The sequence below is a fragment of the Lissotriton helveticus genome, chromosome 9 (genome assembly GCF_964261635.1).
Source record: "Lissotriton helveticus chromosome 9, aLisHel1.1, whole genome shotgun sequence".
Classification (NCBI taxonomy): domain Eukaryota; kingdom Metazoa; phylum Chordata; class Amphibia; order Caudata; family Salamandridae; genus Lissotriton; species Lissotriton helveticus.
The window spans coordinates 346,277,939-346,296,248 of NC_136070.1; the positions used below are offsets into that span (position 1 = coordinate 346,277,939).

General features: G+C 45.2%; 1 protein-coding gene across 1 annotated transcript in view; it reads right to left on the minus strand.

Moving 5' to 3' along the window:
- The window catches only part of LGMN (legumain), a 97,037-nt gene that overhangs the window by 21,319 nt on the left and 57,408 nt on the right, over positions 1-18,310 (minus strand). The window contains exons 6-8 of the mRNA XM_078660077.1: positions 17,667-17,742; positions 11,029-11,091; positions 693-759 (exon numbers count right to left, since the gene is read on the minus strand). Of these exons, the coding sequence (XP_078516203.1) occupies positions 693-759; positions 11,029-11,091; positions 17,667-17,742 (206 nt within the window). The remainder of the gene's footprint in view (positions 1-692; positions 760-11,028; positions 11,092-17,666; positions 17,743-18,310) is intronic.

The following is an 18,310-nucleotide window of genomic DNA, read 5'->3' on the forward strand; positions in this document are numbered from 1 at the left end:
AGACTAGTTCAGGTAGATATTAAACAAGTACGTTTTGAGTCCTCTGGATAATTAGAATATCTCATATCAGCGCGTAATCATTTCCAGATGAAGGGGCTGCTTCAAAACAGACTGTCTGGTTGATTTGTCGGATCTGAACTTTTGTTTCCAATTTAAACTTCTCAATACTCAACAACTTTTAGTTTCTCTGGGGTAATGGAAAGTGTGATACACAACAGCTTACATTTTATTCTGGGTTCTAGATTCATCTATTATCATTTTGCTTTTGTATTTTATTTGTACATCCATTTGAAGGGAATCAAGGTACAACTGTAGGGTATGCAAAAAATCACTGATATGAATGCCAAGCTGTAAACTGACAATAATGTGTAGGTAGCGTTACTAGATTATAACTTTATTTAGAGCTTTTTTTAGGCAATCAAGATGTGAAAACATTTGGGCCCGCAGCTGCTGCCTTTGCATTGAATTTCAAGAGAAATCCCTTCTAGACAGCATGCCGAGGAGGGGAGCTGAGTGATGTATGGATAATCACAAGTAATATTCCTTATATACTTATTTTTGTAAACAATTTTTACATACATCAATATTCATGTTATTAGACTATTTAGCAGCGGAGCTGTTAACCCAATCCATGCCAAGCAGTGCCATCAATCAATGCCGTGAAAGCGGCTCCAGATTCCCCATTCACTTACCATTAATATTATCGGCCAAGTGGTTCATCATGGACCCGGATTCACAGGCTTCAATGTAGAACACCATCTGCAGCATAGGAACAGACAAACTGTAATAGGAGTACTAAGAAATAGCAACTTTTCATTGAATTTTCATGTTCATACTTTACATGAGTAACTTGAAACAAATAAACTATACAGAAAAAGTATCTTCTGTACATCCCTCTTTCATATATTATAGCAAAGCATGACTTTTTTTTACTGCTAAACCCCTGGCAGGGATGATACCATAGCATTATGCAAAAGTCTGGTGCTTGTGCTCTCCATGTTAGTCATCCATCCACCCCACATCCTATCATGCTTCCGCAGGCATTCCTGTGGTTAACGCACAGCCTTCTCTAGGATGCAGTATCGTGTTTTTTTCCGCATGGGTGGAACCTTCGTCCTCCAGTATGTTCAGTATGGCCCTTTTCGAAGTGGGGTCAAATGGCCTAGTGCCTCCCCCAGAGCATCATGTATTCCACCCTAGTAGGGCCTAAGCTAAGCATCCTTCAGTACCATGTAGTGTGCAGGAGGTCTCCGTCGCCTTCCACTTGAGGCTGGTTGAGCTGTCACTTGTTTGTATTTTCCACAAGTGATATGGAGACCAGTGAATGCTATGTAAGTATTTAAAAGGTACCATTCTATACCTAGCTGAAATCGCTGCATCTCGGGGGGGCCGGCATCAGCTCTGCTGCCCATTCATAGTCTTTAAGAGGGCCTGCACCCTCCTCCCACTTAACCCTCTACGCGGGAAAGGAATGTGGTGTATGGATAATTAGCTTTTTATAGATCATGGAGACCTGCCCTTTGGTGGGCAATTGGGTTGTAGTTATTTTGGCCTCTAAAGGGATAAACTCAACTAGGTTGGGAGAACTCAAAACCAAATTCCTGCTGTAACTCCTCAAAGGATCTCAACCCAGAGGGACCACCAATGTGACCCAGCGACGAGGTGCCAGGGAAATCTCAGCCCTCAAAGCCCTCTACAGCTGAGATTTGGAGCATCCCGGTGCAACCCCAAAATTGAGTTTTACCTGCAAGCCTTCCCGTCGGATTGGTCTATGCAATAGCGCCCATAGCCTTAGAACAGTCTCCATTGCTGGTGGAGCCCCAGAGGTATTTTCCCATCATACAGGTAGTGCGGGAGGAAGGGGTATTTCCCATGAACATTATCTCCAACCTGTAAGTGGGATCATCTGCGTGGCCATATATCGAATCATTAATGACTAGGCGGTGAGAAGCCCATAGTGCAGAGGCCACATCGATCATCGCGACGCCTCCATCATATGTTGACTTACGACACTTGGAGTACGCCACTCAATGTGGTTCCCCACCCTAGATGAACGTAGTAAGTATAATGGTGAAGGCTGAAATGACTGAGCCCGGTATATAAAGGGGGTAATTTTGTATAATGTAGAGGATCGTAGGCAGCAAATCATTTTAATCTGTGCCACTCTACCAGGCATTGACATGGGGAGTGTTTCTAGTGCTGCGTATCTCTAAAGGTGTCCACCAACAGAGGTACAAAATTGAGCACACTGGCACTCGTGACCGTATCAGTGATATTAATCTCCAGGTAATAGAAGCTGGAGGCAAGGAGTGAGGCCCACCCTCTACGGTCATGCAGACATACTGTTGAATCTCCCCATGGGGAAGAGGCGTGTTTTAATCCAGTTGGGCCAGAGTAGATCCCAAGCATGTGTAGGGTCTCCATTATCACTAGTCCAGATGGCGCACATACAAAAGGAGCCAGTCAACGTATAGTGACACCTTTGTGGGTGTCCGACCATCAAAAAAGGCCCAGATAAGTGGATTTATTCTAAATAAATATGCTAAAGGCTACACGGCCAGAGAAAAATAATAGGGACAATAGGCGACATCCCCATCTTGTGCCCTTTTTGAGATGGAAGGGCAGAGAAAGTGCACCCCCAACTTTAACTCGGGCTCTAGGTGAGGTGTGGAGGAGTTTGATATATGCAAGGTATACAGGACCAAATCGAAAATGTTGCATTATGGTGTACAAATAGGTCCAGGAAATCTGGTACATGCTTTTTTGAAGAATGGATAGGGGTTTCAGTAATCGTTTAGCTATTGTGATGGCTTTTTATAACCTATTATATTATGTCAGATAATAGATAGGCGATCACTTTGGCCAGTCTGAGAGCATGGACCTTAGCAAGTACTTTAGTTTTGCTATTAATTAGGGTAATTGGCCTATACGAGGAGCTAGCATATGCAGGTTTGTCAGGTTTCCATATGTAAGTAATGTGGGTTTCCTCCAAATTGTTAGGGAGAGGACACACTCTTCTGGCCTCTTTGTAAAGGTCCCAAGGAAGCCGGGACAAAATGTAAAATTCACATGTGACAAACTCCATTGGAAAATCATTGGCCCCGGGGATTTCCTCAGAGCGAGTTGGGAGATGGCTAGTGCCACTTCCTCTGGTGTGACTGGCTCGTCTAATGTAGTTGTTTGTTGGGGTGTAAGTTGTGGGGACTGAATCGTGGTTACATAGTCATGTAGATCATCAGTCTGAGGGGTGGGAGTTTGCATATAGAAATTCATTGTACTAGGCAAAGGTTGTTGCCATGCCAGAGGGGGGGTGATGAAGGACACCCTGGCCATCCTTGATGCTAAGTATGTGATGTAGTTTGCCTTTGTCTTGGCACAGCCAATGAAATAGTTAAAGAGTTTTGCTGCAGTGTACGTAGAATCAGCATTGGAAAGCCTGCCATAGTTTTTTATCGTCATCAAGTTGGAATGATTTAAGTTAGAGCGTAGCTCGATTAAGGTTATGGAAGGCTGTCTCAGATTTTGTCAAACGGACAAGGTGTTCCGCCTTCTGGACAGCTTCCTTCACAAGAGTGATTTTATTCAGTTTTGCCTTCTTCTGGAAGGCCTGATTCAAAGTCCCTGCGCCTCAGGTAACCACCCCTTATGTCCATCAGGGTATCCCTAGGAATTCTATTGAGCTTGTGATAGTCTGAAAATACTGGGTAGAGGCATCCCTCAGGTTGTCTCTGAATGCCTGATTGGAGTGCCACCAGGAGTTGAGTCACCATGTCGGGGATGAGTGGGTGCTACGTATTTGAATTTCCATGGAAGTATGGTCAGACAGACCACAGGTGTGTAATATTGTGTTCTCAATCTTATTACGATAGGCATTCGGGAGAAAAAAATAGTAGAAAACAATCTATGTGCCCCAGAAAAGAATGCGTAGCCCCGGCATCTTGGTTGTGCATGCTCCCCAAAGCACATAGGCCCAGGGCTGTGACAAACTACTCAAGTTGGGTACAAGAGTGGACAGTCAGTAATGGGAGATCAGCTCTATATAAATGTGCCTGCCATCCATATGAATCGTCCCAGCGTGATGGCACGGATCTGGTCCACCCATAGAGGCAGGTGTGCATTACGCAATATAACCCTTGGCAGTGTGGTAGGAACATGTGAACCCATAGGGTTTTAGGCATCTGCAATGGTTTCCCTGCAAGTGTTTTTTTTTTGAAGCAGCAATATATCTGATCTCATCTGGTAAGCCCTCTTGAGAACGGCCCCATGTTTAATCTTGTGAAGGAGGCAGTTTGCGTTCCGGGTGATGCATCAAAGGACATGAGCAAGTTGAAGGCAGATGGCAGAGACATGGCGATACAATGGTGGAGCGCAAGTGATGGCAGGCATAGAACAAAAAAACAAGTAAAGAAACTCCAACCCACCATTCCCATACTTTGAACGGTGAAGTACCTGTCATAATCAACCTGGACACATGTCACCGCATGACGTCGAGGATCAGTGCCTTCCCCCCCCTTCAGGGAATACCAGAAAGTGTAGATTGTTCTGATGGAAACACCCCATGGCATCCTCCACATGCAAGATCAAGTCCCTGGATTCCGCCATGACGTGTGCTACAGCAGATCAAAGTTCCTTAACAGCATCCTCCAATTCGGAGATGCAGCCTTCTGCCTTTGTCACCCATTTTACTGCATTGCGGAGGTCCTGGCACAGTAGGACCACATCCACTCTGACCTCCTCTATTTTGGCTCCTAGAATTTTTGGGGGAGTTTTGGATTGCATGTAGGATGAGAGATGTTAAGACAATGTCAGATGGCGACCACGCCATGTTACACGAAAGGTCGGGTGTTCCACTAGTGCTACTGTCCGGAGCAAACAGCTGTGCATATTTATCAATGTTCAGTTGCTTAGGTGGCATATTCTCTTGGTCTTTGGGGTGACAGATTTGTACAAGTTGGCAGTGGTTAGTCACCTCCATTTCGGGAGGCCCCCCGTCAGGCTCAAGGCTACCCAAGAACTCACAAGAGACCTGGGCCAGGGGATTCCAATGGGCCCAAGCGGGTCAGTGGTCATCCCGTACCTATATGAGGATGACAGGGAAGGTGTTATTGTAGTCAGTGGTCCCCTGGGTTTGTATTATGTATGCACCATAAATCAGGCCAGGCCACAAGGCGTGAGGGTTAGCAACCCCTGTGCGATCTGCCTCAGGAGAAGCTCACACCATGGCAGGGAAGGCGAGTTGCAGACGTCAGCAGCTGCAGCACTCAAACCATAGGCAATGGAGGTCAGCTCGATCCTTGGGTCGCACTAACCAACTCAGCCGACGGGCATCGATCCACTGCTGATCACAGCTCTCACCAATCCCCAGGCCCTCCTCTGCAGCGCACCACACCTGTACACCACTGATGTGTGCTAGTCTGCGCGAGTGGATCTTAGTCTGTTGATTTGGCCGCAAGCATCACCAGCTGCCACCAGCTCCGTCTCTGAAAGCATCCTAAATCAGCTGTCCCTCATATGACAGGGACAGTGCCAGCCACTTGCGGCAGCATCTGATGGCCAAGCAGTCTCTTCAACTGGACACCGCCAGAGTCCAGTGGCGGGCTTGGTAGCCCCAGTAGTGGGTCTTGCAGCCCCCGCAGTCAACCCGGTGGCTCACCTACGACAGTCGTGAGTGCCACTTGCTTCCCGCCTCTCTCCCACCGTTTGGCAGGGTTTCCACAATGGGAGCCTCCCACTTGGAGATTGGAGGGCCAGACTTACCACGGTCTGATTGGTAAGCCGCAGAAGCTGCAAGATGTCTTTGTTGGGGAGATCTTGGGCAATGGGGCCTCTTACTGCCCCCAGCAGTGGGTACAGGGGAAGAAAGCCCCAGATAATGGTCTGTGGCCCACGGTACAGTCACCCCACCACAGAATTATACAGGCTATTGAGCACGGAGGAAGAAGCGTTGGAGGAAAGCGTCTGCCATATATGCCTATCTAGCCATCCCCCCAAGAGATGGCAACTTTAACTCCAGCTAATTAGGCCTATCAGATGACCACACCCTAAACTTCAAAAAAGGCAGAGAAGTATGCCTCTGTTCAGTGGGGCTATATTTCAATTTATGAGGAACAGAATGAAGAAGTCACTAGATCCCAATAAGGCAGATGCTCTCTTTCAGGATGCCACACAGTGTGCTCAACCTTATGTAGTACAAACCTTTCATACCGACCCCTCTGAACACTGTCTTTAGAGCATTCAAAGGCAGTAGCCTCTCGTAATAGGGTGACAAATTCCCACTGAGAACATTTATCTACTAAAAGACGTTCCAGTAACCCTATTGAAGGTTACTATTCCTTCGCAGTTCACCGATTCCAAATGTGAAACTCTTCCAGACCCATCACACAAAATAGAAAGCCAGATTGCCCTCAGCAAATATGTTCCCATGCATACAATTATACAGACAAGTAGTTATAGGCAGCAGTCTGGTTGGGCCTTGAAGCAATTTCATTTCTGGTGCACGAACAAAAGGACCCAGATAAATGCATAAACGAAAGTCTATATTGAGCTATAAGTGAAACATAAACAAATTAAATTTACAGTAATAGCGTTGCAACCAGTAAGGTCCAAGTAGATTAATATGTTTTTGAACAACATAGGGTAAATACTCTCCAATAGGTTGGGGCTACTTTGGACTGCCTGTTGAAGACACTTCTGGCGGAAGGTCTCCCCTTCTTTGTAAGAGGATGACCTAGAAAGTGGCAGAGCATGACTTAAAATACGACAATTTTTGGCCAAAGGGCTCCATGCTCTTTAGTGAAAAAAAAAATCACATCCCAATCATTAGCATTCTCCATCTTTGTGAGAGGGATAAAAGAGCTCAGGAAAAATGTGGAAACAATCATATAAAATGGCCGAGTTCACTTGGGCACAACCGACCCTAGAGCACTAGCTTTTTGGTAAACATTCTAATTTCCATAAAGGCCAGAACATCTTTGCATAAAGAGTTTCTTAATATTTACAAATGTATTAACAAATCTCCCTTTTAAAGCTGAACGAGGCTCTGTGTTTTACCACACTGAACCCTGTATAAGAGTTCTCACTATGCAAAGTGAGACACCTAACAAGCAAGCCTTAATCACCAACAGAGCATGTGCTCAAATCTACTTTGAGGGCTGTCATAATCAATAGGCTTGATTTGTTTTAAACCTCGTGCAGTAGTGAAAACATCTATTGACAAAAAAAGTGTCATTTGTTTTTTGGACATTATTTTTATTGAGTGTTTTCAAATAGAAATGTAACAAACACAAACCCACTGTAAGCTCTCCATACTTAAGGTCACACAAAAAGACAGTAACCAGTGAATCAAGACCCCCCTCCCCATCTCATCATTCCCACCACACCCCAATGAGCATAGCACCGCCTTCCTTCACAAGAAGCAATAGAGGAACATTCACCTAATTTTAACTCAAACAGTAGACCACACCCAACGCCCCCTAGTCAGTTATCACTTTGAATCCTGGTTCAATCTCAAAGCCCGCACTGTCCTTGGGCAGGACAGGACAGGACTGTACTTTGCAAATAGTCCATCGGAGGCCTCTAAATGTTACAGCATGTCCTGCAATTCATGGATTATCATTTGCATTGCCATGAGCGACCAAAGTCTTCTGGACCACTGCGTAATGTCCGGTGTACATCGTTTTTTCCAACTGACTGCCAATTTTTGTTTTGCGGCTGCAGCATGAGAAAATATGACTGTAAAGGTGTGCCACGTAAGGCCCTTCCATTGTGAAGGTCACATGCCATATATTGTCACCAGTGAGTCTTCACGAATAGGGAAACCTACGGCTTTCCTGATATAGCTGGGATTTTTTTCGAATGAGTTTTGATTTTTGGCCATTACCACCAGATCTGCCTCATTGTCCCCTCCAGGCCACCTGCCTGCAGCGTCAGTAGCCACAGGTCAGAAACATGTTTTTGAATCTGCTCTTTGTTTAATACCAACTGAACATCAAATTTTACCTAACTCGTGTGTCGTCTTTAGAATGTCGAACATGAGGATTCTCATTCCTCTTGAGAAATCTCCTCCCCCACTTATATGTTCTGTTATATATGCCCATTTATAGTCACCTGGGGTTACTACTAGTTGATCATAAATCGCGAAAACTTGGCCATTAGTAAATGTATATTGAGCAAAGATTTGTTTAAAGTCTGTGAGGCCTCTGGTTCCGGTCTCCTTATTATGGACGTTCTTGGTACCACTTGATCCTTCCTTTTTGGAAAAAGTTGTGCAACCTTATACATTTGCTTTTCCTCCATGTAAGAAACTGCTTATCATCTAGGGCAAACTAAAGCTGTGCAGTAGGGAGAAGGGAACAACATGAAAGACACCTCTCCAAAGCATTGCATAATCTGGGTCACCATGAGTATGGAACTTTGAGGGTCTGTCAGTGTTATTAGGATATCATCGGCAAATAAGTATATCTTGTGTAACAGAACCCCAAAGACAATGCCTCGGACTTCCTGTGTGTCTAATTCACAGAAGGACAAAGAAAAGCTAAAGACGTGAGAACTGTGGACTATCTGCGGACTTTGGCGTCAAACCCTGCTCCTGTCCCGACAATTGAGAAGCCCTGACTCGTCCTGAAGCTATGCATCCTCCCAGAGTCTTGGAGGGCTTCCAGCACTTTGCCAACCAGCCAGCATCTCCCTGGAAGTGGAGGAGTCACTTCCCTGCAGGCACCAACCTCAATGTCCAGTTCACCAATCTGCTGACCACCGGGTCCACCGATGCAGCAATCGCCCAGGAAGACGTCACTGTGCGCCTCGAGGTCAGATCCGTCTTCCCACCAGGTTTGGAGACGCCAGGACCCCCAAAAGCTACCCTGCACCAATACCTGGGGAACCTGATCCCTTGCAGCAGTCAAGGCTTTTTCAGTGTCCAGTACAGAGAACAACACCCCCAAGACAAACCTACCGACGTGGGACATCAGCATCAGAGAGGTCATCATCAACAGTAGTCCTGTTGTCCTCTTTGGTCCCAATCTCCAGGTGAACCTAAAAAGTGGGAGCCTACAATGGAAGTGACTCGCCGGACAAAACACTTCTGCGCCCAAGTCCACAGCCCAAGTGCAAGCCTACTGACAGGGCATCCATGCCCCAGAGACCCTCAAGAACTGAGCCACCCTTTGGGTTCCGATTGACTTGCCTCCAAATCCTCACTTGCATAATTTTTCTTGTAACAGGTTTCTCCATAGACTTCAGCTGTAGCGTATGATGCTACCCTTGTGACCAGCTCCTCTGCACCCAGACATACCAGGCCAGGTACACCAAAACTGCTCGATGTTCTAAGGACCTTGGCCCCTACTTACCTTCAGTCCAGAAGAACAACCCTGTAAATCAATTACAAGTACCCTTAAGCAATGTATGTTTCTCCCATAAGATAACGTTATCACGTTCAAGGTTCATGCCTCAAATCGGACAGCTGTATTTTGTGTGTTTCTGAAAATCACCAACTCGAAAAGTACTTACAGAATCTCGTTGATCTAGGTGTCTAAATTAATTTAAAATCTAGGTTAGTTTTCTAAATTGGTGTTGTATTTCTTTATTGAGTGTATGTCTCATTTATTGACTCTGTGTGTGCAACAAATGCCTAACACTCCCCTCTGATAAGCCAAAGACTGCTCGACCACACAACCACAAATAGAGCACCTTGGGATTTTTAAAGAAAGCCCCTGCACACTGCACGTTGTTCTAGTACACTATATAGAGAGCCAGCTTCCTACAATCTTCAAGAACTTCACATTTTTGTTTAAAATCTTCCGGCTCTTCTGAAACAGTTCATACGGTTGTTGTGCTTCCTCCACGTTAGACCTTAATGTCTCATTGGCCCCTTCACTGCTGCTTACTGTCTCCTATACCTTGTATATCTCTAGAAAACCCCCGTCACTGGGCCTGCATCCTGTAGTTTGCGGGTTCAGTGTTGAAGTTAGATTATCTTGCATTTCTGCCAAGCATATGAGCAAATCCTCTTTGTATAGGGGTGCTATCGCACACCTTTTTTGGCTTGCCAGTTTAAGGTCTTGCTCGCTATCCAGTGTATTGTTAACTTTATCTGAGATGTGTTGCTCTTCATGTACCAGCATGCTCTTTGACCACACTATTTCAAACTCTGTTCAGATTTCTTCATGTGTCCCAGCTACCCACAGCACCCAAGAACCACTTGGTGGAAGTCGGTATGCAGATGCTCATCTACTTCATGTTCTGCCAAGTCTTATCCCCACTCCTATTGCATCTGTGGTGCAGTTACATTCATTTAGTTCCTTCAACGTTGATGGGCTCTAGAAATGGAGGAGGCCTTAAGCTTTGCCTCCTGTGGGTAACTCACACCGCACACTATTTTGTAGCTAAAAAGAGTTCGCAGGAAAGCAGCATACAGTCTCCACGCTATTTGCCTCCCAGGGTCTCAACCTTTTGAGCACATGTGTATTCAGACTCAAGAGGATCTGTGCTATGGTTCTAGTCTTCACCGTCTCTAGGCGTCATGTAAGCAAGACATATTTGCATCCATTCTCCTTAAGACCAGGGTCAATAGTGTTCAAAGAGGGGTTGATGGTACACTTACCTCCGGAGCTTCACATTTGGAATTACACTTTGACATGCCACGCGGGGCCCGCAGGGCAGCCTCGCCGCTTACACAAGGCCTCCGTTTACCAGGGTGCTCTGACCCACGCACCACCCAAAATGGCTGCACTGCACGCTAGAACATCTTCTCGAACTGGATTTTTCTGCCTCCTCGACAGGTCCAGTGGTCCCTGTGGTCTTGAGCACCTGCTGCTTCAGGGACCAATCTCAAATCATCTCCTCTTTTTTTGAGGTTTAGTATGTTGGTTAGAGCTCTCTTCAAGAGCAGATGCATTGCTCTAGAGCTGGCTACACCCCCTGAGAGTCTTTTGTTTAAAACATATTTTCTACCACAAACCTTGGATGGCTTGCCCTATCACGTAAATCTTAAAAAGTAAGTAGTGTTGCCAAAAAAACTCATTTTTTTACCTTTTTGTATTTTTTCTGTTGGTACATATAATAAATGGTGGTGTTCAGATCTTCCTCCAGGAGCTAAAAAATAAACACAAAGAGAAGAAATGAGCTAAAAAAGACTGCCAGCTAATGCCATTCACTGCAGACTGCACAACAGAAAAAGAAACCTCAATGACACATGCAACCTAAACATTTACTAGATTTGCCTGCTGCCTCTTGTCCATTTATAAGGATTATTTCCCAAAGCTGGAAAAATAGCAGAGAAGCTTTGACTGCAGCTAAACCCTGAATGTTTAAAAGTAACAAGCTTGAGTTGCCTTTTAACAACAAACTACAAAGTGATGGAAGGAATGCTTGACAACCTTAGCCACTGGTGACTGCTAAGCCGACATTCCAGTCCATATGTCTCAACAAGCATTGTAATATTCTTCTGGATACCGTTTTCAAAGGAACTCATTTATTAACGACAATATTAGATTTTGCATATAATCACTACATATCATTCTAATTTTTCAATCATTTCTGCAAGCTTGTGAATACAACAACCACATAGAAATACAAATACTAATAGAATTCTGGAAATACAGACAGTGGCATCAAATATTAAGCCATGTGTGAGAAGGGTGTAGGCAAGTGGTGATCTTCAGATAAATATCTGTGCCAAATTGGGGACGAGGTATACCGAGGAATTTTTCATCAGATGTTCTTTCCAAATGGAGAATGTATCTAGAGGTCTTTACAACTCTCTTGTCTACAGATGGAATATGCTACTTACCAGTATGCATCTGTTCTTGGCATAGAGGGCTGCAGAGTGGTACATTTATGAATAGATCGCCATCTGGTGTTGGGCTCGGATGATTGCACTTTGTTTTTCTTCTGGAGAAGTCTTTGTCGTCATAGGTGACTCCTCCTCTCGGTGTTAGTGCGCATGGGCATCGGCTCCATCCTTAGATTGTTTTGCCATAGTAGGGTTAGATGGAGTAGTGTAGTGTAGTACATAAAGATATGCCCATGTAAATGTATCTAAATAAGATAATGTTGGGACAGACACAGGTTTCCGGGGAGGCAGGGAGGGCATGTACCACTCTGCAGCCCTCTATGCCAAGAACAGATGCATACTGGTAAGTAGCATATTCCGTTCGAGGCATATGGGCTGCAGATGGTACATTTATGAATAGATTGTACAGCAGTTACCTCCCTAGCGGTGGTCACCAGTGTCTGTCGCAACTGTCTGAAATAGAGTTTTTAATACAGCTTGGCCCACTCTGGCTTGTTGTGCAGCCTGTACATCAACACAGTAGTGCTTTGTGAATGTATGTGGTGTAGACCAAGTTGCTGCTCTACATATGTCATCTAGGGGAATGTTCCCTAAGAATGCCATAGATGCTCCTAGTTTTCTCGTGGAATGAGCTCTAGGAGGAACAGTTAATGTTCTCTTTGCTTTAATGCAACATATTTGTATACATCTTACAATCCATCTTGCGATGCCTGCTTTAGAGATAGGATTGCCCTTATGTGTTGGGGAAAATGCTACAAATAGTTGTTTAGTTTTCCTGAAGTCTTGTGTTCTTTCTATGTAGTACGAAATGGCTCTTTTAACATCTAGTGTATGTAGAGCCCTTTCTGCCACCGTCTGTGGCTTTGGAAAGAAGACTGGTAATTCCACTGGCTGATTGATGTGGAATGCTGAAATTACTTTAGGCAAGAACTTTGGGTTTGTTCTAAGAACCACTTTATTCTGGTGTATCTGTAGGAATGGTTCTTGTATTGTTAATGCCTGTAACTCGCTTACTCTTCTGAGTGAGGTAATGGCTATAAGGAATGCCACCTTCCATGTAAGGAATTGTATTTCGCACCTATGCATAGGTTCGAAGGGTGGCCCCATTAGTCTGGTGAGTACTACGTTGAGGTTCCAGACTGGGGAAGGTAGTAATCTTGGTGGAATGACTCTTTTAAGACCTTCCATGAATGCTTTTATCGCTGGTACTCTGAACAGTGATATGCGCTGCCTGTTTTGTAGGTATGCTGCTATAGCTGCTAGATGTACTCTGATAGATGTGTACGCTAGATTACATTGCTGTAAGTGTAACAAGTAGCAAATAATCTCCCTTGTTGATACGTCTAGAGGGTTGATATTGTTATTAGTACAGTGTATAGCAAACCTCTTCCACTTAGCTGCATAGCATGCTCTGGTGGTTGGACGTCTCGCTTGTTTAATTATTTCCATGCAATTTGGGGGGAGATCTAAGTACCCAAATTCTAGGATTTCAGGAGCCAGATCGCTAAGTTCAATTGAGTTGGATCTGGGTGCATTATTTCTCCATGGTTCTGTGTAAGGTGCATGGGTAGAATTCGTAGCTTTTGATGTGGCACTTGTGAGAGTTGCAGGAGCGTGGTGAACCACGGCTGTCTTGCCCACGTGGGTGCTACTAGTATCATGGTCATTGAATGTTGTTGCAGTTTCCTGACCACTAATGGGATTAGTGGGAGAGGGGGAAAAGCGTATGCAAATTTGTTGGACCAATTTATCCATAACGCATTGCCCTGCGACAGGTGATGTGGGTACCTGGACGCGAAGCTTTGGCATTTTGCGTTCTGATGAGTGGCAAATAGGTCTATCTCTGGTTGTCCCCATCTTTGGAAGAATGGCTGCAGTATTTGTTGGTGCAGTTCCCATTCGTGTATTTGTTCCGACTGTCTGCTTAAGATGTCTGCTATCTGGTTTTGAACTCCTGGTAGGTGTTCGGCTAACAGATAGATGTTTTGAGGAATGGCCCATCTCCAAATTTCCTGTGCTAGTCTGGATAATTGGAGAGAGTGCGTCCCCCCCTGTTTTTGAATATAATACATTGCTGTCATGTTGTCTGTTCTGATCAGGACTGCTTTGTGGATAACATGTATCTGAAAGGCTTTCAATGCTAGAAACACTGCCAGTAGTTCTAGATAGTTGATGTGCAGTGTTCTTTCCTGCACACTCCACCTTCCTTGTACTGTGTATTTGTCCATATGTGCTCCCCATCCGGTGAGCGATGCGTCTGCTGTTATTGTCACCTGTGGAATTGGCTCTAGGAACGACCGCCCCTTGGTAATGTTTGTTCTGTTCCACCACTTCAGAGAGCGGTGTGTGCGGTCGTCTACCAACACCAGATCCGTAATCTGTCCTTGAGCCTGATTCCACTGTGTCGCTAAGCATTCTTGTAGCGGACGCATTTGTAGTTTTGCATATGGTATTAGCAGTATGCAGGATGACATCATGCCTAATAGCTGCATGAACACTCTTGCTGTTAGTGAGTGTTGTGGCTGAAATCTCTGAATGATTGTAAGCATTGCTTGGACTCTGATTGGGTTGGGGTACACTTTGGCTTTTTCTGTGTCTATGGTAGCCCCCAGATATTGTTGAACTTTGTTTGGTTGTAGGTGTGACTTTGTGTAGTTCACCGTGAACCCTAGCTGGTGTAGTAGCTGAATTGTCTTTTGTGTGTGTTGCAGACACTCCTCTTGCGACCTGGCTTTTATTAGCCAGTCGTCCAAGTATGGGAAGACATGAATTTGTTGTCTTCTTAGGTGAGCTGCTACCACTGCCAGGCATTTTGTGAACACCCTTGGTGCCGTCGTGACACCAAATGGGAGGACTTTGAACTGATAATGTTGTCCTTCTACCACAAACCTGAGGTATTTCCTGTGGGCTTTGTGAATAGGGATATGAAAGTAAGCGTCTTTTAGATCCAGTGTAGAAAGAAAGTCCCCTTTCTTCAGTAAAGGAAGTACTTGTTGGAGCGTGACCATGTGGAAATGTTCCGAATTTATGTATGCGTTGAGAGGTCTTAGGTCCAGTATTGGCCTTAGAGACCCGTCCTTTTTGGGGATTAGGAAGTATAGGGAGTATACTCCTGTTCCCTGTTGGTGCTGTGGAACCTTCTCTATGGCATGCTTTTCTAGCAGTGATATTACTTCCTGTTTTAACAGTGTCAGGTGATCTTGTTTCATTGGACGCTGTTTGGGGGGGATGTTTGGTGGGGTAGCTGTGAGTTCTAGGCAATAACCATGTTGGATAATTTGTCTTACCCACTTGTCTGATGTGATGTTTTCCCAGACAGGTAGGAACTGTGATAGGCGTCCCCCTACCGGTGTTATATGGTCTGGGGGAAGCTCTATGAAGTCACTGTTTTGGGGTTGGAGAGTTGCGGTTGTTGTTGTTTCCGCGACCTCTACCCTTGTTGTTGTTACCCCTGTATCCACCTCTAGAATTACCTCTGGGTGATGTAGGTGTAAAAGAGGTTTGCTGTTGGTTTGTACCTGTACTTTTGGATCCTCCTCTATAGGTGGATCTACGAAAGGAACCTCTTTGTGTCGGCTGCTGCAATGCTCCCATTGATTTAGCCGTTTCTGTATCCTTTTTCATTTTTTCTAGGGCCTCATCTGTCCCTGTGCCAAAAAGTGTTTTCCCATCAAAAGGTTGATTAAGTAACGAGGTTTGTACCTCTTGTTTGAATCCTGACACTCTGAGCCATGCATGTCTCCTTAACATGATGCTTGTATTTGTCGACCTTGCCGCAGTTTCTGCCGCGTCTAGGGCGCACTTTATTGAAGTGTTAGTAATTAACTTCCCTTCTTGTATAAGTTGATCAGCTCTCTTTTGATGTTCTTTAGGGAGATGTTTGACGAGTGTTTCTAACTCATCATAATGCGCTCTGTCATACCTTGCAAGTAGTGCTTGCGTATTAGCTATGCGCCAACTGTTTGCCGCTTGAGATGCTACTCTCTTGCCAGAGGCATCTATTAGTTTAGACTCTTTGTCAGGAGGTGGCGCTTCTCCTGTAGATAAAGAGTTTGCTCTCTTGCGAGCGTTTGTGACCACTAGTGAGTCTAGAGGAATTTGTCCCTTAATGTATATTGGGTCTTTTGGAGCTGCCCTATATTTTTTATCAATTCTTGGGTTCAATACCCTAGCCCTCACTGGGTCTTTGAATATCTCCGATGTATGACTGAGAAGGCCTTTTAGCATTGGTAGTGTTCCTGATGTTTTTTGTGCAGTAGGTAGTGTCTCTAATAAGAAGTCCTGTACTAGAGGTTCTGTATGTAGGTCTACCTTATGAAATGTTGCTGCTCTAGTAATGAGTTGTGCAAACCCAGTATTGTCATCAGGAGGTGAAGGTTTTGAGGGATATGACTCAAGGTCAGTATCATTACCTGATCCCACATTATACTCCTCCCATGGGTCTGCCTCCTCTGGGATTGTGTCCTCATCATCCCCAGGGTGTCCTCCCTCCCCTGTGTCACTCTCTCCATCTGTTGTAGGTGTAGATGGACGTGTGGGAGGAATATCTGGCCTATTGTGAGGAATAGGCGAAGATGGTGTGTGAGGTTTGGGAGAAGGGGGAGGAGTTGTATTCGTCCCCATTGTTCTCTTCTTTGGATGAGCCTTGTCGTCCAAATGTTCATGTTTCCTCTTTTTAGGTAGTTCTGTGACTACCTTGCCAGTCTTTGGGTCAATAAACAAAGTCTTTTGTTTAGGATCCGTTCCGTGTTCCTGTGTCGGTACCGCAGTTTTCGGTTCCGAAAGGTGTTTTTTCCTTGAAATGTCCATTTGTATTTTCGGTGCCGAAGTTTTGTTCGGATCCGACTTCTTCGGTATCGAAGATGTCCCCGGTGTCGAGGGTGTTTTCGGCGCCGAAGCGTGCTTCGGTGTCGACATGGACTGCTTCGACTTCGAGCTTTCCTTGACCTGGTGCTTCGGTGTCGATGTGGTCGGTTTATCGGAACCGGAACCACTATGATGGGGGACCGAGTGTTTCGGTTTCTGTTTCGTTGCCGGGCTCGAAGGCGGGGCGTTGGAAACTTTTTTCGGTTGTCTGACCGGGCTCGAGGGCGGGGTCGACACCGTGCGGGGTCTGTTTTTCGGTAAAGGGACGTCGTCACTCACGGTTTGTTGGACGTCGATTTCCTCGACGTCGGACTCGTCCGCTTCTGACCCCGCCTCGTCGGCCTCTTCTTCCTCCTCTTCTGGGTGCTGGTCCTCGAACAGCTCCGGGATTGCTTGTGACTGCATTCTCGATACCTCGTGTCTTCGGGCTCGACGGTTTCTAATCGTCGACTTTGACGAGAACGCTGCACAGGCCTCACAGTCCCTGGATTCGTGTTCAGGGGACAAGCAGAGGTTGCACACTTCGTGTAGGTCCTTGTGTGGGAACTTAGCACCACACGTTGGAAATTTTTTGAATGGAGTCCTTTCCATGGACCCCGGGCTGGACTACGTCGAGTTTCTCGTAGTCGTCGTCCTTCGAATCGCGTCGGTATGGAGTGAAGTCGCGTTCGATAACGATACCGTCGATTTGGAAAGGAATACGCGCCGGTTATAACCTTCTTTGTTGAAGTCGGTCCGGAGCGCTTCGATCCTCATCCGAACCCGATGGCGGAAAAAAACAATCTAAGGATGGAGCCGATGCCCATGCGCACTAACACCGAGAGGAGGAGTCACCTATGACGACAAAGACTTCTCCAGAAGAAAAACAAAGTGCAATCATCCGAGCCCAACACCAGATGGCGATCTATTCATAAATGTACCATCTGCAGCCCATATGCCTCGAACACATGCTTCCACAATGTCTCTCACTTTACCAATCATAAAAAGCTTCGCCCCATTTCATACTCACATCATCACTGGGAAAGGCCAAGATGCCTGGAGCTCCATGATCAGTGAAGTAGATAAAGACGTGATCGTCTGGACCGCTGAAAGAAGAGAGATAGAGTAAGTTTTACACTAAGCAGAAGTAACAGATGGGGTAACAAAAAATAACCTAATAATTTCAAAGTATTTTGTAACCATGCATCTCTGATCTTAGTGGGTGTACAAATCTGAGTTTGCGAGCTTTCAAGCCAAATTATGTTTTTCAAAAAGCTTTCATTGCAAGCTACATAGCCTCTGGTAGGCATGGGATTTTGGCCAACACTATGTGTACTGGTAACACTATACGGGGTTTTGGGAGAGCAAGGCAGAACGAAAACACTGTATGCTCCCCCATGTGTGCAGAACCATGTGAAGCAATCTGCAATGGAGTCAATGGACCTCCAAGACTTGATGTGAAACAATATACTTCACTGCACATACTTCACAAGTGCATCTTGACTGTCCATTGCATGACTCACAGACCCATGGATGTTATCACAAGTCCCAAACTGAACATAATACATGCATGAACTGTTAAATTCTACATGCTATATTAAGTCTTAATAGTAAAACAGCCAGGTAAAACAAGCACTGTACAAGGTAATTGTTCGATAGGATATATGCAGTAAT